This window comes from Pogona vitticeps, chromosome 2 (assembly GCF_051106095.1).
Source record: "Pogona vitticeps strain Pit_001003342236 chromosome 2, PviZW2.1, whole genome shotgun sequence".
Lineage (NCBI taxonomy): Eukaryota > Metazoa > Chordata > Lepidosauria > Squamata > Agamidae > Pogona > Pogona vitticeps.
Genome location: NC_135784.1, coordinates 168,865,899 through 168,885,184, shown reverse-complemented (window position 1 = coordinate 168,885,184; position 19,286 = coordinate 168,865,899). Strand labels below are relative to the sequence as shown.

Below are 19,286 nucleotides of genomic sequence, written 5' to 3'. Positions count from 1 at the left end.
GGATGGATGAAGAGAGAGAGAGAGAGAGAGAGAAAATGGGAGGGAGATCTGGAGGGGGCAGCTGCAGAGGCTCCTCCTCCCCACGGGTAGCACCAGCCCAGCCCTGTTGTTCTGTCACTGAGCAAAACGGCTGCGGTGGCGGGACTCCCCACCCCCCACCCCCAGCGCCGGCCCCTTTTTGCCGCCCGGGCTGGCCGTGCCGTCCCCCTTGCTCGATGGCTGGCACCGCGGGTGACGGAGCCCAGCGTGGCCGGGCGGCACCATGAGGGGTGGGAGCCAGCAGGGCTGTGCCTGCCACCACTTGTTCCGCAAAGTCCTGGCGAAGTGCAGCTGCTGCCCCTCCCGGGCACGAGGTGAGTAAGCGGTGTCCCCTTGCATGGGCACTCGTCCTTCTCTCGCCCCCCCCCCCTTCGGCCCCTCTTCCCTTGCACGGGCTGAGCTCTGATGATGATGATGCTTTTTGTCTGCTATACATGAGACTGTCCTGCCGTTGCCACTTGCCAAATGCCCAGCATCAGTGCTTGAAGTGGGCATCACCAAACCTCTCAGCGTGGGATGGGCTTCCCATCAGAACAGCATCACCTGCCCTGGGGGACCTTGGCTGGTCATCCTTCTGAATTGCTGCTGCTTGGATACAAACCACATCCTTTTTCTTGGGCACCATCGTTTGCCAGGGGCTCCTCCCTGCTGTCTCTGGCACTGAATCCTATTGCTTTTCATGACTGGCCCCTTTCTCACTTCCTACAACTCTGCCAGGGCTCCTAGGGGTGAGCAAGGTTTTATTCTGCTAGTGCTGGCTTTTGGAATCGGACCTGCTCTCATGTACATGATCCCCATCTTCCTCACTTCCTATCCGATCCTGGCAGTTTTCCCTTAGGAAAGGATTACTTCCAGTAGAGGAAAGGGCACTGTTAGATGCGGGGTGGTGGTGGTAGGGCATGCAATGCCATTCTTATTTTCCAAAGGTGCCACTCTCCTGTGGTCACAGTACAGATGGGATACAAACAGGTGTGTGAGAGTTGGTGGTGGTATGTTAGGAAAAGTTTGTGGCAAGAATATCAGGCATGCTTGAAGAATGGGTGGTCCCAGCATCTTGGCTCATGGGCAGATGAGTGCAGAGGAGAGGGTGAAGGAGAAAAGTACCTGGGGTTCAGTGGATCCTTCAGGGGGTTACAGGTAGTTGTTGTTGTTTTTAGAAAACGTGTGTACGTGTATATATCTGGAACAGTATATCCCTGGTAGTGCTTATTTGTGTTTCTGTGCCGCAGAAAAACCTCAGAATGCTGCATTTAGAATTGCAGATGTCAATTAGAACTGTTTGTGCATCTCTTGAAGGTCCAAGTGTTTATCGCTATATGTGCAGATCTGTTCCTGCATTCAGGCAGTGTCTAAGCTTGTGGAGAGGCACTGTTTGTGGCTAATGTGTGTGTGAGAGACTGTCTGTACGTGTGGGTGGTTGTGTGGGTGTGTTTGAATGTGTGTGACTGGATCTCACTATATATATATATGACTGCATTCCTCCTGTGTGCCTCCAGCAGGTTGTGAACATACATAGCTGTGGGTTGGTGGTGTACTAAGCTCTGTGTGCACAGTCTTGGGGAGCATATAGGATGCTGTGCATGAGGGCACAGTTAAAAACAGCGGTAACAAAAATGGTTATGCCATTTGGATATGTGGAATGCTAAGCGGCAGTGGGGCTGGCTGTTCCTTAACGGTGACTTTCCAGCTGCTTACCACTTTCCCCCTGTTTCCACTCAGTATCTTCATTGCCCAAATGACGAGGTCAGGCTAAGACTGGAAGTAGTTGTGATGGAGAAAATTTGAAAGGTTATGAATGGAGGGACCACTGAGGTATGTTTGGGGAGCAAGGAAGCCTGTTGTGAAGTTCTTAAAGCTGAAGAGAGGCCTTGTGGATGTGGATAAAGAGACAGGCACCAGCTCCTTGGACACTTCTTTTTCAGCCTTTGTGCCTCAGCATCCTTCCCAAAATAGCTATACAGGGCTACCTACCTGTGCATGCATTTTCCCAATGTCGCCTTAAAACTAATTTTCTGTCAACAATTTGGCTTAAAACAGCTGGTGCTTAGATGCAACTACCAGAAGAATTCGCACAACTGCCCTTGCTTATTTCTTGCTGCCTATGTCTTTCCTTTCTCTCCCTTCCCCTTGCTACCCATTCTATTGAAATCTAGAATGTAAGCTCCTCAGGGCAGGTATCTTTGGTGCTCCTTTAAATGTCACTCAGTATCAGGTACGTTGATGGCACTGTACATCACCAGCAACAACATCTCCTGGTGTATGGCAGACTTTCTTTCTTGATGCAACTTTTCCCACGTTGACCGTTCTCTGCCAAGGAACCCCTGGAAGCCTGTGGTTTGCAGAGGATTCTGGTGTTTGAGATGCATGGTCAGCACATACAGAGTCCTGTCCATGTCTATAAGGTTTCCGTGTGGCCCTCTGGATGAAAAGGCATCCTAACACACCCAGTGTAGCCCTGTAGCTCCATATTGAGCAGAAGCTTTGTGGTGGTAGTAGTTAAGCTGGTTTCAGATGGATCCCTTTTTGGGATGCTTGTCCTCCATTCCTGTCATTGAAAATCCTATGGTAAGCCTCTAGTGATCTATGGAAACTAGTTTGAAAACACCTCTGTCCGTGTATGTGTGTGTTTACCCATATGGAAATATAAAGATTGTTAATTGGAGGCACATATGGTTTTAAGTCTTTTCAGCTCTTGATTTGTTCCATCCAGAGTCATCTTCCAATTTCCTAATGTATTTCCACTGACTTCTGGAGCCCAACTAATTCTATCCAGGTTGGATGCATTTTCCGTTCTGTCTCCTCCATTAAAATATTACATATAGGTGCTAAACGACTAAACAACAACAAAAAAAGCAAAATAAAAGTAAAAAGTAAAAAAAAGACATAAATGTGGTGGCATCTCATAACTCTTATATATCTTTCTAAACGTGAGCTTTTGTGGACAAGTCCACTTTATCTGATGAAGTGAACTTGTCCACAAAAGCTCACATGTAAAAAAAAAAGTAAGTTACTGTTTAAGGTGCCATCATATTTTTGTCTTTTTAAAAAAAACTTTTTGTTTCTATTTTGCTTTTACCTGTAATGCTTGCACAGCGTACCATGGCTACCCATTCTACAACTCCACTAAAATAGGTGATGCCTGCTGATTCTCAGTCCTGCAACAGGAACTAATAACAGGGATCAGAGAGAGGAGTAATCCCAGATTAGCAGTATGTGGGGGATAAGTCTTACTTCTGGCACAATTCCTTGGCAAACTGATCCATCTGAAACCCATTACCCTGACATACCAAGAAAGGGCTACCTAGGTTGGCCTGTTTTTGGCTGGTGATGAAGTTGATACAATTTTGTAGTTAGAAAGTTCTGGTAAGGGGACCCTACAGTTTTAAACCTGCTTTAAGCTGAGTTGAAGAACCTATTTTCTCTCAAGGAATTATCTGGACCTGTAGAGTGTTTGCTTGTTTACTTGCTTGCTTTTGTCTGATTTCTTTGACAGAATGTCCCTGCCCAAGGTTGAGGAACGTGAAGTCCTCCAGGTATTGTTGGACTAGATATTTTTGTCAGCCCTAGATAATATAGCCAGTGAGAAGGGCTGATGAGAGTTGGGGTCCACAGTCCTCATCCTTGCATCTAGTCCACCACAGAAGTAGACTCACCTGAGTGCACTGATTTTACCCAGGGCAGTTAAACAGATTGAAAACTGATTCACATTGGAAGGACAAACACTATGAAATAATTAATCTTTCAAATGTAGAGTTGTTAAGGATGTTGGCCTAGGGGGAACAAGATTAGGTGTGTGTATTTCTTCTCAGGCTCAAACGTACTGCATATTTTAGAGGTGCTTATGAAGCAGGGTTAGGCCCTGCCACATCAGGTAGAGCGAGGTGATTGCCTCAGGTAGCAGAATGTGGATATTATAGAAGAGGAGCAAATTATTACTAATATTATTGTGTCATACAGTGACCATGGAGGCACTGGTGGAGTTTTCTACTTTGTGGACCAGAATAACTTGACTGGCTTTGAGTATTGCATGCACCTTGGCTTTGAAAGGAAGGGCACATTTTTCCCCTGTTCCACATCAAGGCAGCAAAAGTGTCTTAGCCCAGCCTAGTTGTGAAGCTGTAGGACTTAAACTTTGAGATCCCCAAAGCTCGTGATTTAATCCCCAATCCGTGCTCCATTTTGGCTAGACTTCTAGAGGCCCACAAATAGGCTTGATGGCTTCTTCCACTGGTGTGATGGGATTGGAACCAGGCCTCTTGGGGCCTGTAAACATCTGTGGGTAATGGCTGTGGATGTCGGTGAAATTGGAACTAGGGGTGCGGGAGCCCAAATGACTGGCTTCTGTTCCCATTTCTGGCATAGCTGTTGGGACGCTAGCATAATAAAGCACTACAAAGAGGGGACGGCAGCTGATATTAATTCTCTCATCCTGGGCTGAAGAATCAGAGGTGGCCGTTGATGGTTCTTTCCCACAATCAGCTGGCAGTTCCAAAGTGTACATTACCGCCATATCCCTAAGCCCCCTCACCATGGTAACTGACCAAACAAGCAACAAGTTAGGCTTCTGTTATTGGGGGACAGAGGTCAATCTAGATCATTCTCCCCGTGTAGATCCTCCCCTGTTGTGAGATAGGGTGCAGAGCTTTGTGGACAGAGGGCAAAGGCTTCATCTTGAGCCAAGTTTCCAGGAAAGAGTATCTGTAATCATGTGCAAAGTGCCTTCTCTCATGATCTGAGCAAATTACTCTACGTTCCAGTGCACCCTGGGATCAAAGACTTCCAGAATGAAGGCGGCAACTTGTGGCCAAACTAGTGAGGTCAGCCCCCCTCTTATTTTAAAGGAAAGATCGGGAGGATGAGTGAAGAAAGAGACCAGCTTTTCTTGCCTGCTCTGCTCCGCAGGACGTTTCTTGAGAATCTGACCCTGAAATAAATAAGTGCTGGCCAAAACCCAGACTTCCGTGACTCACCATCCACGCTGCAGCTGGCTGCTCTGGTTACCAGCAACTCCCCCAGTTCAGATATTACTGGACCTGTTCCCAGATGGTGGGGGGGGGGCGTGCAGCCGAGGGGAGCTTTGCTAGATACTCGTCCCCTGCCTCCTTGTTCCCTCACTGCTGGCCTCCACAAACAAGGCATGGAAACATTTCCTGTGGAGAACGTTACAAAATGGGAGTGAAATAAAAAAATATACAGTATTGTGAGGCCTAGTGTGAGGAGGCTTTGGGGCTCCATCCAAGCTGGGTATCACCAGGGCTGAACAGACTTGGGAACTGTCTTCAGCCCCAGCAGAAAAGGAGTATTATCAAGAAGTCGGTGCCTCTGAGCTCATGCAGAATGTAATTTCCCTCCATGTTAAGTAATACCTGTTGTGTTGCCATAGAAAGAAGCGTTTCAGGTCAGACAGTAGATATCGCTTCTAGGGAGGCTGTAACTCTGGCACTTTCCATTTTAGGACTTGTGTTTTGGAGATATCTGCATATGTATGCATATACATGAATGTCCTTATGTATCCTATCTCGGCTCTTAACCATGTGGTGGTCTGCCCTTGTGGAAAATGGAATAAATGAACAATCATTGCAGACTTCTCCCTGTATGAAGTCTGATATATTAGAAACTTGGGTTTTATCTTGTTTTGTTTTTTTCTTATATTGACATCTATTTGAGAAAAGAGAACTGAATTATTGTTATGTCAGTGGTAGATACAAACACCCTGAACAGATTATGTTGACGACAAGGATCCAAAAGACCACAGCAGGATATAATAAAGATGGAAGAATCTATTTATCTATTTATCTATCTATCTATCTATCTATCTATTTATTTATTTATTTATTTATTTATTTATTTATTTATTTATTTATTTATTTATTTATTTATTTATTTATTTATTTATATATATCCTGCCTATCTGGTTTAGCAACCACTCACTCTAGGCGGCTTACAGATACATGAAGCAACAAATAATTATAACAAAAAAGATTATTACGTCAAGTAGCCAGTTCTTCAAGATGGAAAGAAGAAATAAAAAATAAACGAAAAAGAAAAAAGAGAAAGAATCAACTATTAACTGGAGGGGAAGGCCTGCCTGAACATCCATGTTTTAATTGTTTTTTTAAAATACCCAGCGAAGGCGCCTTATGAATCTCCGGAGGCAGATTGTTCCAGAGGTGAGGAGCCACCGCCGAGAAGGCCCAGTTTCTTTTTTTTCCCTCCGGGCCTCCCTCGGCGTCAGGCTCCTCAGCCTCACCTCCTGACTCGTAGGAGTGACACGGGTAGATCTTGGTGGGAGTAGGCGTTCCGCCAAGTATCGATGCCCTAAACCGTTTAGGGCTTTATATGTAAGCATTGAGACTTTGAAGTCAATGCAGAACCGAATGGGCAGCCAATGCAATGCAGCTAGAATAGGAGAGATATGATGGTATTTTCTCGCTCCACTAAGGAGTCTGGCCGCCGCATTCTGCACCACTTGGAGTTTCTGCATCAACCTCAAAGGTAGCCCCACGTAAAGCGCATTACAGTGGTCTAATCTTGAGATTACGAGCACATGTACCAAGGTAGTGAGTGCCCCCGTATCGATATAGGGTCGCAGCTGGGCTATCCGCCAAAGATAGAAAAAGGCAGTACGGGCCACCGACGCCACCTGAGTCTCCATGATGAGCGCCGAGTCCAGATGGATCCCCAAGCTGCAAACCCCACTCTTTGCGGCAAGGGTCACCCCCCAAATGAGAGAGAGTCACCCAACCCGTGAACAATGGGGGCACCCGCCCTCAGGACCTCCGTGTTGTCCGGGTTCAGCCTCAGCCCATTTTCCTGCATCCATTGCAGTACAGTCTCCAGGCAGCGCCGAAGGGACAGAACGGCATCTCCTGCAGTTGGTGAAAGGGAGATGTAGAGCTGGGTGTCATCAGTGTACTGTTGTGAAGTTCTGGGTGACAATGTCAGGATCACCTTACATTCTGTACCCCCAGATCACTCCTGTACAGCTGGTATTAACTGATACAGAATACATGTCTTGCCTCCTCAGTTCTTACCTGAACTTACAAATGTAGACTGACTGGAATCCTAACTTTGCCATAAAGGTGCAGTGAAAATCTGGGGAGGAGATTCTGTTTTTTCAACTGATTTTAACTCCCCACAAAATGATTTATAAGATGATGGTTAACTAAATCTCATGGACTTATTTTTAACAGAGATAAGAAAAGTGTACTTTGCTGTTTGGGATATCATGGGGGAATTGTAGTATAAAAAAGGTCTATCTCTGGATCTCAAGTAGGGCGACCCTGCTCCAGTTGCTGAAGTATCTTGAGTATGTAGTGGCTCATCTCACTGCAAGGATTGGACTCTGCGCTCTCCCTTTGACTTATTTGCCAAATGTTCACAATGTGCTCTTCATACTACCTTTAGGCTGTCTCCCATTTTAGACTGCCTTTGCTCTGTCTCTTGTCTGTGTTCCACTGGGTGGCCTACTGTATATTGATAGCTGAAAGAGCCTGGCCCTCAAAGCCTGTGCAAATAGCATCCCAGACAGGAGTGGACTTGGATGCTATTAGGCGTCTCAGTGAAAATGGAAGAAGCTTTTATTACCTTCACATTCCATCCTTCCAGCATTACTGTGGTAAACAACAGTAAATAATTCAGAAACCTGATCCCTTTATTTCATATTATGGTTAACAGTCCAGCATATGCTTCAGTAGAATAATAAATGTTCTAGACCCCTCTGTTTTGCAGCAGCCATTTATTTCCTCTCTTAGTTTGAGTCATCTTGCTGATCATGGGAAAGATTGGCGTGATTAGGTCCTTCACTGCCATGTGCACGAAACCAATATAAGTTGTGGAAAGTAGCAGCTAGAAACCCCCATTATCTTCTCACCATGATCCTGAAACCACCACCATCAGTTGTGAAAAGTAGCAGTCAGAAGCTGGGCAATTGTGTGACACAGATGGAGTGACAAACTTTTCATGTAACCAGTTTTATAGTTGTTGTGGGAGAATAATACAAGTTACAGTACACAGCTGTTTGTCAGGTACAGTAGAAAGCCAGCTTGGCAGTGGAAGAGGTAACCTCTGGCATTACTCTTCCCAACTTGCTTTCTAAAGGGATATCTGGAGATAGTACAAATAAGAGGAGTGTTTTTACAGAACGTAAAAAAGTTACTTGTTTGGACAGTACCTTCCTGAATCTCCCAGCCTCCATGGACAGATGTGGCTAGGAAATTCTGGGAGTTGTGATCCAATAAGGTAATTTTCCCCATTTTTTTATTTAAATGTGTGAATAATCCTAAAATGAAGCTGAGGTGGACGTCTCCATCACTTCTGGTGGTTTGCAGTTTAAAATCTGTCTTGCCAGATGAGGACAAGATCCATCTAGCCCAGCATTCATCAGCCTCACTTTGTGCCCGGCATGCAGATCAATTGTAAATCTGTGAATTTTCCAGATACTGTACTTTGCGTCCTTAAGAGTATCTTGAAATTACCGTGAGTTGTAAATCTAATGATTGGCTTTAGGCACTAGGAAAAACAACCACAAAGTTTATAAGTGAATAAAAATCTTGTAGATCTTTCAAGTAGAGAGTGCTTGAAGCTCATTTTCAGATAACTTGTTTGGAGAGATAATGAGCAAGGAAGAGGGGTGTGGTGGGAAGAAAGCAGTCTTTTTGAAACTATACATGGTATACGGTGCTTGTGATAGGAGGGGACATTAATGAGGTGAGATCTGTGGATTATCTGTTTAATGTGGGTTGTGATATGAAGTGCAGATTTGAATTTAGTGACCAGTACTATTCTTGGAACTTCAAGCAATCCTTCTTTAGGTTTGGTTGAGATAATTTTTTTGTTTTGTTTTGAACACTCAGTGATCCTGCTTCTGTGCTACTTGAATCAACTAAAGTCATCAAAATTAAGCACGTTGGGGGTCTTTTCCATAAAAATGGCTTAGACCTGGGAATGGGGTGAACAACTTGTGTCTTCCCACCTCACCCAAGGCTTTAATTGATTTCCCACTGATTCCATGCAGAGTGCTCTTTCCTAACTGCGGCAGTGTCTTTATCAAGAGCTGAGGTGGAAGGAGGAAAGAAAGAGAAAACACGCTCCACTACCTTTCTGTAAAAAAAAATGATTCATTGGGAGGTATGTGTATATGTGTCTGTTCATCCACATGCATGCACGCACATGCAGGACCCTTGGCTAGCATTTTATGTGTCTCTTGTGGCCAAAAGATTGTGAACCTCTTCTTTGCACAGAGCGTAAATATGAAACTAGATGCAATATGTGATTACATTTAACTCTCAACATTTTTTTTCTTAAATGACAGCAGGTGAAGTGTGTTGGGGATCCAAATTGGGCCTGGGACACACCAGAAGGGTTCTTTTAACCCTGTCCTCCTCTGCCACAATCCTGTTGAAAGTCTTCCCTCTCCCCAGCACCTTCTTGTCTCAGAGCTGTTGCTGTTAGCTCTAGGAAGGTCAGTTCCACCGGCAACAATAAAGGAAGACCCTAGGGACCACAAAGTCCCTACTTTGAATACCGCTTCTGCTCAGAAATAATTAGGTAGCCTTAGGCCATCCACTCTCTCACAGCCTCTTTCTTAGTTCTTGATGACAATAATGATGATTTAATACTTGGAAATCCCTAAAGAAAAGCTAAGCACTATCCGTATATTGAAAGATAACATGTTCCTTGCCAGCCGCTCACAATCTAAGAGCTACATCACAAAATAAAAAGGGAAGAAGGAGGAAATGAAAAAGCAAATATTTAGAGCAGCGGCTTATTTTCTGGCCTGCATGCAGAAATCAGACATTGTAGAAACCCAGTGTGTAGAAGAGGCAAATCCCCGAGGGCTTGATCGTGTGGATGTGTCACAGTAGCAGGATCCCCTCTGACCTCTTAGAGTGGCAATTCTCAACCTTGAGTAACCCAGGTGTTCTTGGACTGCAGCTCCCAGAAATCCTGGCCAGTGCAGCTGGTGGTGAAGGCTTCTGGGAGTTTTAGTCCAAGAGCACCATGGTTACCCAAGGTTAGGAACCACTCTCCTAGAATATATAAATTTGCTTCCTTTGCTGTATAATTTGATATTTATGAGTTTGGAATGGGATTCTTTTCCATTCTGATTTCTCAAAAACTGAAGTACAGTATGTCTGAATGTCATATCTTGAGCAGTAAGATGCTTTTAAAACTCTGCAGAGAGTTATGTCTCCTTTGTGCCCTGTGGTGCTGCCCTTGCCAGTAATGGTCTTCATGGAAGGCAAGGGGGAAAGTCTCCCATTGGCCCCTTGGTCTCCTACTGAGAGATGAGGCTATGATGCCTTTGTCTTCAGTTCTCTAGTCCCGAGGCTATCAGATCAAACATGCTAAGGTATGCTGAAAACTTGGAAGCACTGTATAAATGCTGCTGCTACTGTGATTATGTGATAATGAACAGCTGAAGCTTCTCCTGTAAGACATGAAACAGGTGAAACATGCTGGAGCTGTTCCAGCAATCAGGTGAAGATCCTATTGCATTTTAGAAAAGGGACCCCAAATGGCCTTCCCTGTTTAATTTTCCAGGTATCCAGAAGCTGAGATGATGCTTCTGAAGCATGTATATTTACTCAGTGAGACTAGCGGTTCACATTTCCCTAAGTTCAGCATTCCTCTGAATTGATGCCAAGGTAGCATCTGCTGACTGGAGCAGCTCTGGAACAAGGCAAAGTGATTTATGATTGTGAGAGGTGAGGAGAAGGAGTCGTGTCTGGATGCAGAATTGATCTGGGAGAGGAGGAAACTTTAACAATGCAATAACAAATTCTGGGGATGTCCCCTTTGCTCACACCTAATTTTCATTTGCAGCTATCTGCATCATATTAGCTGCGGAGTAGTGGTGGTATTTGCCTCTCTGCATATCAAAAGTTGTATAATATAGGAACCTTATTAAATCTGGTGAAGTTTCCAGAGTACAGTATATTGAAGGTCAATCACTAGGCAATTTTCTCACGTACATGAGCCTAAAAACAGCTTCTGCTGTGGGTTTATAATGCATTAGCTGAGGCACCTGTTCACATTTGCTTTCTTTTTTGCATATGTGAATAATGATCAGATGATTAAAAAACAAACACAAAATAATAAACATTAAGAATTTAACTAATTAGATTGTAGCTCAGAATTTAGTGCCTGGTTCATGTTTTTTCCCTCTGCTCTCCAAATAATTTTCCTTTTTTGTTGCATCTTCTAGATTATAAGCCTTTATGTTGGGCCTTTTTTAATTTCTAATCTTTGTAAGCCATTCCAAGAACCTCTTTGGTTGAAGATCAGGATCATAATTGTTTGAATGTAGGAAAGGTACAGAAGTGATTTTGGCCTCTTCTACAGGGCCAGCCTCACAATGAAGCGGGGTGAATCCTGCATCTCAAAAACAATAGACTTGGGAGCAGAAGAGTAAAGGGAATCTTATATTCCATTTATGACATGATGTAGGAAAGAAAGGAGGAAGGAAGTCATGTAGTTCCTGTCAGTAGCAGGAATTCTGTCTATGGGTCTACTACCCAGTTTTGGAATGGTCTTTGGGATGCCCATTAGAGGGGGCTGGAATGATCAGAGTATGGGAAACGTGTGTGTGTGTGTGTGTGTTTTACAGCTCCCACAATCCACCAGCTAGCATGGCCCATGATTCAGAGACCAGCAATATAGGAAGTAATATATCCAACTCTGGACCTGACCTTTTTAGAGTGATTGCATCTTCCTAGCTTGGGTACACTCTGCATATGAATGTGCTTTGGAATACATGTGCATTTGATTGTCAGTTGTGTCATTCTGCATGGGGGGGTGTAGCTCTGTTTCCTGCACAGATGGGCTTTCTGTGCAAGAAATGCATTATGAATGAAGCTGGCCTGGAAGGAGCTTGGAGGGATGATTCACACAACCATTCTGCTAGTGAACAGCTGTTTGCTTGCTTGCTTTTATTCTCATGCTTGCCTGGATCCAGCTGTGCTAATATAAATAGGTTTTTCGGAACACAGTCAGAAGCCACAACTGGTAGACACTGCTTCATACTTTCTGAAGTGGGTTGAATAGTGGCATGACGAAAACAACCTGCTGCTGTGCTTGTGACATACAATTTAAGTGCCTTTTTTGCGAGTAATTTGATTGCATTCTAACAAGGAAAACAATAGAACTGTACAATAAAACTGTACAGCTGATGTCCAAGGCTTGCACCACCACAAAAAATTGTGAGGGGAGACCTATCATTGGAGGAGGTATTAAAACAGCTGTAATAGGACTGAGCTAGCTGAGGGGGGCCACTACATTGGCAAATAATCTGGAAAATCCTCTGGTAATGAGACAGTCAGGTTCTCATTATTTTCCATTGACTACATGACATATAAGTCAATGCAAATCTGCCCAGAGTTTTCCCACCATCTGAATTCATTCCCCTCTGCACTGCTTCGGCTTCTACACTTTTAGTAGTGATTGCATTTGCATTGGCTCAGACAGTGTGATCTCTTGAGCCAATGCAGAAAAGCGCACAGGGGGTACTGGTGGTGGGTGGGGATAGATGCAGTCACTTGGGGGGGGGTCAGTTCCCCTCAAATGTCTTGAGACCACCAAGGAGACTTCAAAGCTTTGTTAATAATGCAGTTTCTTTCTTTTTAAAAAAGACTTGGTGCTAGTGCTGCAACAAAGTTGTGGTAGGGTGCCAAAGGAAGGAAGGAAGGAAGGAAGGAAGGAAGGAAGGAAAGAAAGAAAAATTCCTTATTAGCACTTCTTTGCAGTTGTGAAGGTAGCTCTGATGTAGTCATGCCTCAAGCAAAACTGGATGGCTATAACAGAAGCTGCCTTAACAAGCTGCAAGCAAGGGCTGATTCCCAATTCCTACTCCTTTGTCTCTCCTGATTCCTGTGTGATTGGCTAAAGCAAGTTCACCTGAGGAAACCCAGCTCCCTGGGTGCAAATGCACATTGGATCCATGTGGATCTTTTCTGTTATGTAGTCGAATGCTGAGAGAGTACAGAATACTGACTTACTGCTTGCGTGGGGAGTTTGAATGAAGTGTCCTAGAAGGAAGTAAAATGGGCAGATTGGTCCCGTGAAAAAGGGCACTCTACACTGCCACTTTTTGTCGAGAGTCTGAACTGTTTGTCCAGACTATTTCTCACCCTTTACTTAGTTATGTGATCTCATCTAAATCAGATTAGACGCTGATTTAATTGAAAGGATGGGCTCTGGAAACCACACTGTTTACTACACTAACAGTCTTAGTGATGAGTATGATAATGATGTCAGCAGGCTTTCAATCAGCATCATACACTCATGAGTAAATGCTGATATTCTTACTTGGTTGCCGTAAGAAATACAATTATTCTTTGTTGTTACTGTTGCTTTATTCTTTCCCTTTTCAGTGGGGCTTTTGTTTGCTTTGTTGTAAGCTTTTGGTGTTTCACTTTGTTTGTTTCTTTATGGTTTCAGCACAATAGAGAACATTTTTTCAAAAACGATCCTTTCCATTCTAGCCCTCTTGATCATATGATAGGGCTGTGTTTTGTTTGTTTGCTTGCTTGTTTAAAGATGCATTTGATACATTTGAACATCTGTGGCCGGGTGCTGGTGGTTGCCTGGAGCTGAGGATATTTGTAAACTTCTGGTTCTGTGGCGACATGAGCTTTGGTGGGATGGGATCGGAGGCCTCTTTCTTTCCTCTGCATAGCCTGTTGTCAGGAGCTTTGGGGGTGTTGCATTCTCTGTAGTGTAGTATTCTACAGAGGGGAGAGTGCCCTGAGTGACTCTGAAACTTCCTGTGTTACTGCTCTTCATCATCTGAGGGCACCTTTTCACCTTATTCCTTTTTACAGTAGGGAAAAGGAATGGATTGAAATTTGTGGTGTGTCCTGTTGCGCTGCTGTTGTTAACTGGATGTGTTTTTTGTTTTTTTAGCTGTGCCAAGAATTTCATGGTCTTCATCTGTTTAGTCCTATCAATCTACGTACTTCTGGGATGAGTTGCAATTGCTCCCAGATGGAGAAACTAAGGTTTAGTGAAAGAATATTGTTGCTGAAGGCAGCAGGGCTGTGTCTGAGCAGAGATTAGAACCCATTCCTTTATTTTACCTTCTGTGTCCTGTCCAATGGGCCATACTACCATATGACCTTGACTGCCAGTCCTTCCAGATATGGGAACTTCTTTTGATCCTCTTTGGCTATGTAGTCATGTTTCTAACAGCACCCTGCTCTCTAGACCTCTCCTATTCTTCCATCCACCCTCCACCTCCCTCTCCTCCTTTCCTCCCCTCACTCTTCCCTTTCCTCAATCTCTGTCGCTAGCAATTGTGGTATTTCTGTGTCAGGTCATAGTCCTTCCTTTCAAGGCTAATGTCCTGTGGCATTTTGCAGACCAGGAAGGATATCCATACCGTGTTAAACTGCCATCCCTTCTCTTTGGAGAGGAAGAAAGGCCTCTAACTCATTGTACATGCTAATTCATTTAAATGTATGCAGATTAAAAATGGCACTGCTTTGAGATGAGGCATAGCTGAGAAGATTTGCAGAACAACAATCAAAAGCCCTTGCTTAGCAAGGGCTGACTTCCTAAATCTGTGGGAAGGTTGTCTGGTCTGTGTCATTTGGTGGATCTGGGGCATTCTAGTAAGTTCATCAATCTTACAGTGAAATTTGACATAACACAGTAAGGACAGATGTGATGTAAAAGTAAGATCTGTGGTGAATGTTTCAGTTGTGGGGCTGGCCCAGCTTCCGCCCGGCTTTGCAGTTTGAATAATAGACATATAGTGGGCAGAATGCTGAGTCAGCCATCAGTCTTGCCCATCTGTGCCACCCACAGCTTCAGGCTGGTCTGGTTTTTTGTTTTGTTTTGTAAAGCCACGCATGGACATTTATCCATTTATCCATTGTAGGTAACCTGTGGGCCTTCAGATGTTTTGGGACAGCAACTGTCATAATCCTCATTAGAGATGGGCATGAACTGCTGGTTTGGCAGTTCATGCCAGTTGGACTGATGGCTGCACAGCTGTTCCACAGTTCAGCACCCCACTCAGAGGCGGTACCCTGGCTTTCCTAACCCCCGCCTCCTGTGGGCACTGCCTCTGAGTGGGCACCCCTGGGAGGGGGCAGAGTACTGAACCATGGAACAGCGGTGCAACTGTGCAGCTGTACCTGTGCTTTGTGCCCCTCCTTGAATCTTCATCATTACCTCTCCTCATTAAGGCTGACAGGAGCTGTATGCTGTCACATTCCTCGCCCAAAATTAAAGGTCCTTATTTCCTTCTTAAAAATACTGTGCTGGTACGAATACTGCTTTAAGACCATATTTTATTTTATCTATGCATGAGGACTGCCGCCCCTAAACTGGAAGCCATAGGTTTCATATACTGTATTTAGACTCCCAGAGCTGCTGGAACTAGATTTTATTAGTGTAGGGGGAGTGGGACACAAAGAAGGGTTGGGCACCAGTTGCACCCTGTCCCATCAGTTGTTGGGGGGGGGCTGAATTGGCTTCACTGGCCCCCCCTCCCTGCCTGGTTTAGTTTTTGTCCAAACCACAGTTCCAGTCACTGGATTTGGACTGCCCAAAGTAATTGGAGTTGGGTCTTCAGGACAGTCCCAAGGCAACTCAACCCTTTCAGAGAGAATTTGTAGCGCTGGCCACTGAGCAGTGCCCCCAAACCATTTCCATTGATGTCTCTAGTGCTTGGTCTGGCGCTTCCTCCTCCAGTGCCTCTCCTGGGTCAGGGTAGGGCTTCGGCTAATATGGGTATACGTACCCCTTAGTTGCCTCCATCCCTTGGCCTTGGACTCAGATCCCAGACCCCAGTCTAGGGGTGGATGTTGATTATATCCTCCTCCCTTAGGATACAGAATACTGGGCCCAACTCCTTCTCTGCCTCTCCCCATTCTTTCCCCTCAGATCCTGTAGGTGTTCTTCGACTGCAATTCCCAGAAACTTTTACCACCAGCTATGCTATGAGTTGCAGTCCAAAAACACCTGGGTTACCCAAGGTTCAGAACCACCTATAAAAGAAGACGAGTCCTCCTCTTCTTCCTCTTCCAGGTGTAGCTTACCTACCCTGCCATCTCTCTCCCATCCATGTACATCCTCTGTTTCCCTCTCTGCATTCTCCTGGCACCCAACTGTCAGAGTCTCCATCAGGCCTACCAGAGAGCACAGGGCAATGGCAGACAGCCATCTAGGAATACTCAGAACGTCCCTTCACGCTATGGGAAAAAAAAAAGATGCCGGCCACAGAGACTGGCGAAACGTCAGGATGAACAACTTTCAGAACACGGCCAAAGAGCCCAAAAAACCCACAACAACCATCAAAGCATTCTGTTGTTTTAAAACAATGATTCCCAATGCTCAGTCCCCAGATGTTGCTGGACTTCAGCTGCACAAGTCTCAAGCAGTACAGCCAATTGGCAGTGATTCTGGGAGAAGTTGTATAACCTCTGGGGATCCCAAGGTTGGGAAGTGCTTTGTGACAACACAGACGGGAGTCAATTAATAAGTAGTTCACAGCTGACTTGCACCCCTGCTCCCTTTTAATGATCATACTTGTGGAAACCAAAATTATGTATGAACTGAACTTGGTGAGTCTCTCCAAACAGACAGAGAGAGAGAGAGAAAAAAAAAACAAGGAGTGAAATGCAGTCACAGACAGATCACAGAATGTTTTATGGATTGTGCCTCTGTTTTGTTATTTTGCTGTGCCACAGTGAAATAAGAGAAAACAGACGCACAATCCATACAACACTCTTATGATCTGTCTGTAAGTACACTTCACTCCTTGTTTTTGATGCAAACATATTTTCTACCTTGTCCCATCTTTTCCCCCCTCTCCTTCTTTGTAGTCATAACTTTTTAAATTATAATTTTAGAATTACAATTCTATAATTCTATACTATTCATTTCCAGTGTAATGATGGGGAAGGAGCTCCAAGAGGAGTCTTCCCTCATCTAGCCCACCTTCTCTTTGCTGCCGACACCACAATCCATTCATTTGTTTTCTTACTTGTTTAGCTGTTTCTTTGTTTTATTTCTATCCTGCCTTTCCCAAAGAAAGGGACCCAAGACAGTTTCCTCTGGGTTGTCTCACATGCCCAAGGGCAGCCAGACGTGCTTGCTGCTTCTCCTCCTGCCAATTTAACTCATTAAAAGAGGGCAGGTAAGCTGTCAGTACTGGCTGGATAGCTCAGTGGTTGAGGTATCTGGCTGCAGAGGCAAAGGCTGGGAATTTGATTCCTCTCTGAGCCTCTTGGGAGAAGAGCCAGCCTGTGTGGCTTTCGGCAAGCTGCACCATCACAGCGCGTCCCCAGAAGAAGAGAATGGTCAGCCACTTCTGTGTTTTCTCTACTTAGCAAAACAGGAAAGGGCGCCATAAGTCGGAATTGACTTGACAGCATGCAATTATTATTATTAAGCTTTCAGGAACCACAAGGAGCAACAACAGGGGTGGGGTGGGCTTAGCCACAGTCTTCCTGTTGACACATGGACCTTGGCAGGTGCCCAGGCGTGCCAGTCTCCAGTGTTAGCCCTGCACCCATGTATTTGAAAACCTTGTTTTTTTCTTATTATTTTTTTCAGCCAAAATGAACGTCACAATTGTAAAGTATTTAAAGGTCCTCACTTCCCAATTCCTTTTTAAAAAATCGACAAATCACACCATATATTTATTTATCCATGGGTGCAGTTGCTTGCCCAAGTCTTCATCTTTTAAATGAGGTTGGATATTTGAGGCACATGGGAAGATTTGAACTAGTAAACTAAAGGTTATACCACGGGATTATGCCATAAGGTTAATTAAGTGCATTCAATGGTTCATTTCCTGTACTGTGAAAAGTCTGAAAAGGACTAGTGGTCACTAATGGTGAAGCTTCAGTAGTCTCATTAAACTATGATTCCAGGATTTCCCTGGGGAAACTCATGACACTTAAAGAGCTATGAAACCAATATAAATTTGCAATGTATATAAGTATCCAGGTATATCAGCTTGATACCCCTTCTATGGGATCACCTCGGTAGCACTGCTGTATTTCTGTCCTATGGAATGCTGAGATTTGTAGTTGGATGAGATACTTTGAATTCTGTGCTGTCTTTCAAAGAACTGGAGTTCTGTAGCACAGAATTCTAAGTGCCCCATCAAACTACAAACCCCAGGATGCCATAGGATGGAGCCATGACTGTTTCACTATTAAACTGCTGTACTATATATAATGCAAATACGCTCTATGACTCAGAATTCTGTTTTATTCTCCTGTAATCCCAGTATCCTGTTAATCGAGAATGCAGCCTTGCTATCTGTCAAAGCCAGGGTAGAAAGAGAGGCCTTGACACTCCTTATGTTGTCTCTCCCTCCTACCCTTTTGCTTTATCTAGTATTGTATAAGGGAGGTTATGCAAGAAAATGTGGTCTGAAATCTGCTTGTAAGGAACCATCTTGCTTTTACCTGAGCTGCTTTTCACTCTTAGATTATAAGCACAACATCCTTTCTGGGGGAAGAAGTACCTGCTGTAACTTCAGCCAGTAGAACTGTGGGATTTTTATAGGAGCAGTTGGAAAGGAACAAAAGTTTCTAGAGTGCAGATAGATTGGCTGATGCCCATTATAGCCATGGCAAGGGGTGAAACGCTTTTCTCAGAGTGCCTGTGGCAGAAAACATAAACTTATACCCCTCTGTGGTAAAACAATAATAAACAAAATAATTGACCATCTATGGTCCTTTATTGTTACTCTGTCATCTTCTGCCTAAGGCAGGCTGCCTAATATTGTCCAAGACGTAAGGCTGTTCAGTATGTTTTAACCATTTGCTGTGTTTCTCCCCCCCCCTTCCTGTGTTGGCTCTTTTACAGTCCAAATCCTATATCTGTCAACTCAAGCCTCTTGATTTCAATGGGTTTTTTCTCCTGAATATGTAAGCAGAGGGTTGCAGCCTTAGGGACTGAACATTTTCCCACTGTAGCTATTCAGCCAGAGGGCTCACACAGTCCTTGGTCCTATAATGGAGCAACAGAAGCGTCCATTTGTAGATTTCCTCTGCAGTTCTGGGAGATTTGTAGCCTTTAGGTTCTCTGGCAGCATGTACAGTATAGTGGTGAGCTTTGATGGAATCACTTCACTTTGTGAGGCAAGTGAGGTGATTGTTTGAGGCAATTTTCATTGTATTAGCAAGGCAACACATTCCCTGTTATTTGCTATACTATTATTATAGTTTCACTACCAGAGACCGGGGAAAGTGGCACTGTCGTTCTCATGTGCCAAAATTAGT

General features: G+C 44.4%; 1 protein-coding gene across 6 annotated transcripts in view; it reads left to right on the top strand.

The window, feature by feature from the left end:
- The window catches only part of ARHGEF25 (Rho guanine nucleotide exchange factor 25), an 83,151-nt gene that overhangs the window by 25,107 nt on the left and 38,758 nt on the right, over window positions 1-19,286 (top strand). Inside the window, exon 1 of one of the 6 annotated variants that reach the window (XM_020778409.3) lies at window positions 122-353. The exons of 4 other annotated variants lie outside the window; for them this stretch is intronic. In XM_020778409.3, the coding sequence (XP_020634068.3) occupies window positions 263-353 (91 nt within the window). In that variant the 5' untranslated portion in view covers window positions 122-262. Of the gene's footprint in view, window positions 1-121; window positions 354-10,591; window positions 10,749-19,286 lie in introns of those variants that run through there. One more of the 6 variants, XM_020778431.3, reaches the window with a different exon arrangement.